Genomic DNA, 6,916 nt, shown 5'->3' with positions numbered 1-6,916 from the left:
GTCTGAAAAACAATATTCCGTGTAATAATTCTTTGTTTTAGACCACTAGATTTCTAGCGCACAACCCAAGGGTTGCAAAGATATACATCTGTTATGAGAACTTGAATATAAAGCTTTAACCCGCAGATAGGTATTGCGCTACACGACTTCCTTTACCCCATATTGCAAACGCTGATCAAGCATTCGGTAATAAAGTTATAAGCACACAGTCTGTAGAGTGAGGTTTGTCAAACCTGCAGTACTGATGATGCATATATATTCCAAAGGTTAAATACGCATGTGATATGCCCAAATCGGATGGTTTATTTATGTGGTGTTGTTAGGTCACAAAATGTCAATTCAAGATATCAACGGAAGCAGCTGATTGTTTAATTTATATATGCTGGGCCCGAATCTATTATTCCTTCCTATGGGTTAGCAAGGGCAAATATGACATAGGGTCGTTCCTAGAGCGGTCGAATTTGAAATGGAGCTTATTCATATAATTTAGTGATTAAGATTAGTTTGTACACAATTTAGTATCCAAGACTAGTGGCCAGGTACAACTTGTGTGGTGATCATATACATAGCATTATATATGTATATTTTATTTACTAAAGGATAAAGACAGAAGTTACGCGAAGTATATTTGAAAAGCTTGGAATATTCGCTGAAAATAAACATAGCGGATCAGTTTCCTCGTTAATAAAAGATTGCGAGTCACTTCGCTAAGTTTTCGCGGATAGTTAAACAGTCCGTAGACCGTGAATATTTCGAATACTATAAATAGAGAACTCGGCCTCTAATTTATAGGTTGTTGATTCTCTACCATTTGCCCGAACCTTTGTAAGATTCTCTTGTGATCTTGCCCAAGGAACTTTTACATCGTGTTGAGGTGAATCATGCTAATTAACAATCAAGACCGGGTTGCGGTGGCTGATCACTTGATTGCTAAAGTGAAAGAAGATCACCAGGGCCCAAAATAATCATCAAACATCCTATCCTCCATCTTAATTTAATTGCACTCAATCCTTAATTAAGTAACTCATTAATTATGGATTGATCAATTGGTGTCATCCGTGGGACACATTTTAAAATTAAAACTCGAAATTTTTTGTTTTGTGCTATCAAACAATTAATTGGCTTGTTTAATTCTAATCGTGTGTTATTTTGATGATTCACAGGTGTATACATTCATAATTTGTGGTAAATTGCTTGTTTAATTGAAGTAATGACTGATAAGGGAATTGATCGCGGAATTGCTATCGCCATGCAAGCAAATGCTCAAAAATGGGGAAGAAAGCGAAAGTCAGCAAAAATGTATCAAAATTGATAATCTGCGCCAATAAGTTTTCCAAAAATGCAAAGCGACGATTTCTATGAAATGCCGATAGTAATATCGTGCAAAATTGCGCAAACTGGAATCACAATTATGAAAGTTCACATTAATAATGGCAGCAGTGTTGACATTGTTTATGAGCAATGTTTCATTCAACTGCCACAGAGTATAAGGGAAATATATAACCAACCGCAGCCTCGCTAACTGGTTTTGCGGGAGAATCTTCATTGCCTATGGGCGTTTTCCCTTTAGATGTTGAGCTTTTTGATGAAAATGATGATAGTTTAGTGTGTCAAGCACGGCTAGATTTCTATTTTATGCGGACTTCTTCTCGCTATAACATGTTGTTGGGCAGATCTTCATTGGGAAAATTTGGAATTGTTCCATCTACCATTCATGACATGATTAAATTCGTAACACATAAAGGTGTTGCGACGATAAGCTCAGCGAGCATCATCCCTATTTGTGCGGCTGTTAATGTAAAAAGTGCAGTTCAAGAAACCATTGATGTTACGGACAACATGGTGGTGATTAATCCTGAATATCCTGATCAAAAAATTAAAGTGGGAAGTAATGTTAGTGCGGATACCAAGAAACAGATCGTGCAGTTACTTGCACAGTACATGGATGTTTTTGCTTGGTGCAAAAATGATATGACTGGTGTTCCACGTCATATTGCGGAACACAAACTTAATGTAAACCCTTCTTTAAAACTTGTAGTACAGAAGCGTAGAGGCATGGCCCCAGATCGCGCTAAGTGGCTATGCGAAGAAGTAACAAAGTTGGTGGCAGCTGGTATTTTACGCGAAGTTCAATATCAATCATGGATTGCGAATCCAGTTTTGGTGAAAAAGCCTGATGGCTCGTGGAGAATGTACATTGATTTCAAGGATTTAAATAAAGCGTGCCCTAAAGATAACTATCCGCTTCCAGAAATTGATTTGAAAGTGGAATCATTACATGCTTTTCCATATAAATGTTTTTTGGATGCGGCGCGGGGATATCATCAGATCCTAATGGCTAGGGAAGACGCAGATAAAATCGCTTTCCATACAGGCAAAGCCATATTTTCTTACATAATGATTCCTTTTGGTTTAATCAATGCGGGTGCAACATATCAACGCTTAATTGACACTGCGTTTGAAAGTCAAATTGGACGTAATCTTGAGGCTTATGTGGATGATTTGGTAATTAAAAACACAACGCAAAAGCGTATTATAGATGATATGTGTAACGAACCGACTTTTTCGACTTATATTTATTCCTTATTATTTTCACAAAACTGCGTATTTGTGCGTACTGTGTTAGATTACATTCTGGGATCTTAATTCATGTTAATTACTTTCGTTAATATCTTAAAACGTGCTTAATCACTTAACTTGATCCTCGAATGCTTTTATGACCGTTAGTGTCACTTGACGTTTAGAACGAGCTATGTACTTTGTACACGTTAAACTTTTGTCGTAATTGGAATATTATGACTACTTAAAACTAATTGTTATTTTCTAATGACAATTACTTGGCTTATTGGTTACTAAATTACGCTTAGTAATTTACTAATGCGCACTAGTTAGTCTTATTGGACTTTTTACCTTAATGGACTTAGACTCACCCTACTCTAGCTAATGGACCATTAAATTAGCCCAACTTTAATGGATTTATGAACCATTAAGATGTAGGACAAAAACCCATTAAGATGAGCCAACATACTAGCATTTTTGTTAGCCATTACTACATATGTTGCATGGGATCCCAACAACAACCACCACCTTTGTTCCACCACCATTCAAAACCAAAAGTTGTCCCCCTTGTCCCCCATAACCGTCGCCACCATGCCACCCCACCAACACTATAAATTCAAGCCTCATTCTTCATTTCACACTTCATTTCATTCTCATTTCACACACACTTTCTCTCTAATTTTCTCTCTAGTATTTCTCACACTAAAAGCTTGTAAGTTTCTTGATTTTCTTCTTCTGTTTTCTTCTTAAAGTCGACATCATCATCATCATCATCATCATCATCATCATCATCATCATCATCAAAGGATCAAGCTTTTTAGCTTTTTGATCTTGTTATATCTTGTAGATTCAAACCTTGATTGAGAATCTTCAATAATATGAAAGATTCAAGCTTTCTAGCTTTGGATCTTCATTACTTTTTTGGATCTATGTTTTCTAGCTTAATATCTCTTTATTTTTGTTAAAAGATCAAAACTTGTGTTTATGATCTTCATGAAACTTGAAGATCTAACTTTTTGCTTTAAAGATCTTCAAGAACATAAAAGATTCAAGCTTTCTAGCTTTGGATCTTCATTACTTTGTTGGATCCAAGTTTTGTAGCTTAAGATCTCATTATTTTGTTAAAAGATCAAAACTTTGTTTATGATGTTCATGAAACTTGAAAATCTAACTTTTTGCTTTAAAGATATTCAAGAACATAAAAGATACAAGCTTTCTAGCTTGAAATCTCATAAGTATTGTTAAGGAATCCAAGCTTTCTAGCTTAGGATTTCATTATTTTGTTTGATCTAAGTTATGTAACTTATGGTCTTGCTTGTTTGATTTGAATCAAAGTTTGTAGCTTTACTTTTGAATAGAACTTGAGTTTGTGTTGAAACTAAGAACATTATGTAACCTTGGTTCATCATCCTTCTAAAACTCTTAAGTGAGTTGTATTTATTCTTAGTCTTGACATTATGTGTTGATAATTGAAACTTGGTCAAAGTGATGCTATAACATCAAAGAGTTGTACACTTGAAGCTTACACGCATCAAGGATGAGAACCGTGATGAGCATCAAACACCAAGAAACCCACCGGAGCACTTGTTTCTGTTTTTCAGGGTTAGATCTTACTCCTGTAGCTTCTGGAAAATTTATTTCCAGAAATTTCGGGATGTGTAGATAACTTTTCGTTTAAGACTCGGGTAAATCCGATGTACGGTTTAGAATTTATAGCCTTCCAAAGTTCACAACGTCTTTGTAACGACGTGCTGAAATTTCTGACCTACTCGCGCTTTGACCGTCGCCATGGTCAAACGACATCGAGTTAGGATTTGCATTTCGAACAGCTGTAAGAGGACTCATAAACGAAGCCTTATCTACTGACCGCACGTCATTCCAGTTTGTATAGAGGTCGTAACGGCTGTATGAATTCAGCTATTCATTTCGATCTCTATTCTTGTTGAAACCTTACTTTATCTTTTACGAATGATGATAATGATGATACTTAAGACTTAACCTATTTACTTTTAAACTTTTTGGGACGATTTACTGACTTAGTAACCTTTGACTTAGGTTGAGGACCTTTCGGACCGACTTACTACTTACATACTTTTCATATCGACTTTTACCGCACATTCATTGTGAGTTATAGCTCCCTTTTTACTTTAACTATATTTGGGACTGAGAATACATGTGCTTTTTATGTTTTACATACTTGACACGAGTACTTAAACTTTATATATGTGTGGGTGATATAACGGCACAAATTTTCCCCTTAGCTCGGTAACGTTTTACTATTGGTTTATGAACCGGTAGACGCAAATCTTAGATATGGATCCATAGGGTTTGACATCCCCACTCGGGCTAGTCGCGCTAGCATTTAACGGGTGTTTAATACTTCGTCTGTTTTACGCACTCGTCAAGTGTACTTTTAGGGGGTGGTATATTATGTTTACGTTAAGTTAGTTACCGAGTGTCCACGGACAAGCATATACTTTTCATACTGTTTTGATTACGAAATCTCGTGGTCTACATTATATCGTTGTTTACAAAAACTATAGCTCACCAACATTCGTGTTGACATTTTAAAGAATGTTATTTCTCAGGTGCTTAGACGTTGTTGCTTCCGCTGTTAAACTTGCTGTTATAGACTAGCCGCGTTAGACTTCCGCTGCATTGTTTAGAGATGTCTCAATCATGAAACTTTTAATTTGCATTCACAACTTATGTTACATTTGAACAATGGCTTTGTAATGACCTTTGTGTCACGTACTTATGTTAATGCTCTCTATTCATAGAAGCACGTTATCTTTTGTAAAACATTTGACGCTGGTAAAAACATTATCTTTCCATGAATGCAAAACTTGTTTTTAAACAGCATATAGTGTTGTAACCATGTAATGATCCTGTTGTTGATGATCCGTACACGTTGATTTTGTACGGGGCGTCATATTTGGTATCAGAGCATTGGTTGTAGGGAATTATGTTACATTAGTGTGTCTTGACCGAGTCGAGTAAGATTCACTAATAGGACTAATCTACAACTTGCTCGTTTACTTGTTTCTGCGGAACTGCTGCATGCTACTTCTTACTTTTACTGCTATATGATTAATGGTGTATCCTATCATATGCACGCATAAAGGCATAATATTCACATGAAATTAGCATCAGAAACACTGAGAACAATGGTTTTGTGAAAAAGTCCGTCAAGCGTTCTCCGCTGTGCAGGCTGCTTCCGTCATGCATAAGCCCTGAAGGCCGCCTAGTGCTCAAGCCCTGACCGGAGAACGTCACATCCAGCGCATATTTCAGATCACAAGTAACAGAATGTATCATCATCTGACATGCGTCCCCGAATAATCCGGTGGATTTATCACTATAAATAGACCCCTTGGGTCGTCATTTTACACATTCAGACATTCTGACAACTTGTGAGCAGAGACTTCACCTTTCTCTCTCTCTTACAGTACTTTCTCTCACTAGAAGTCATCCGGCTAATAGCTTAATGCTCAAAGGACACAGATTGATTAAGCCACCCCACAAGTTTCTATACTTGTGAACCGGGTCTGCAGGGATTATTTCCCGAGGGTAATCATCAATCGGCAACACTCCCCCACCTTTAGCTAGATACTTCTAGTATTGTGTTGATACACTAAGCCTTACCTCATAAGGAAATAGGTGTTAACAATGGCACCATCCGCTAATGTCAAGAACACGCGAAATGGAAAAGGAACAAAAACAACTGAAGCTCCATCTACAAACGTACTTGAAGCAGTCAACAATCTATTAACTGAAGGTGTGGTGACTTATCCACTGATGCCTAAAGAGGATGCACCTATTCAGCTACTAGAAGGCACAATTGAAGAAACAGTTGCTGAAACTGCAGAAAGGCTCAAACGTTTGGCAACTAATTCAGAGAAAAGGCCAATAATCGAAGAAACAACAACTAAAAGTGTTCAGAAAGGCTTCAAAATTTTGTTACTAATCCAGAGAAGCGACCATTGATGCAACCACGATGATGTATACCATTTACATCTTTTCGACGGAAGACGGATGGCAAAAACAAGCAAATCATGAAGAAGCAGTCTATGTCAAAATACAAGTTATCAAAGATACTGGACAAGTTGGGTAGTCTTATTGATCATTCTGAAGATGACAATGAATTCAACTATATTGGCATTGATTCTGAAGAAGAGAATGATGAGAAGGAGGAGTTCATGTCTGAGAAGAAAGCAGCATTACTTTTAAATGGAATCCTTAAGCAGACAGCTCCGGTAAAGTATAAGCAACGTTTAGCTCAGCCCGCCGTCCGCGCTGTGGCTGTAGATAATTTTTTTGCTTTAATTACTGGAGAGCAAACTACAAAGCCACCAGC

General features: G+C 37.0%; 1 protein-coding gene across 1 annotated transcript; it reads left to right on the top strand.

Annotated features, from left to right (window-relative positions):
• The first annotated feature begins 1,551 nt into the window (after positions 1 to 1,551).
• Positions 1,552 to 3,419, top strand: LOC139859891 (uncharacterized). The gene is made up of 2 exons (XM_071848666.1): positions 1,552 to 2,192; positions 3,407 to 3,419. The coding sequence occupies exons 1-2, from the start codon at positions 1,552 to 1,554 to the stop codon at positions 3,417 to 3,419; spliced, it is 654 nt and encodes a 217-aa protein (XP_071704767.1).
• The last annotated feature ends 3,497 nt before the right edge of the window (positions 3,420 to 6,916 follow it).

This window comes from Rutidosis leptorrhynchoides, chromosome 7 (genome assembly GCF_046630445.1).
Source record: "Rutidosis leptorrhynchoides isolate AG116_Rl617_1_P2 chromosome 7, CSIRO_AGI_Rlap_v1, whole genome shotgun sequence".
Taxonomy (NCBI): domain Eukaryota; kingdom Viridiplantae; phylum Streptophyta; class Magnoliopsida; order Asterales; family Asteraceae; genus Rutidosis; species Rutidosis leptorrhynchoides.
This window is presented reverse-complemented; position numbering and strand designations above follow the sequence as displayed.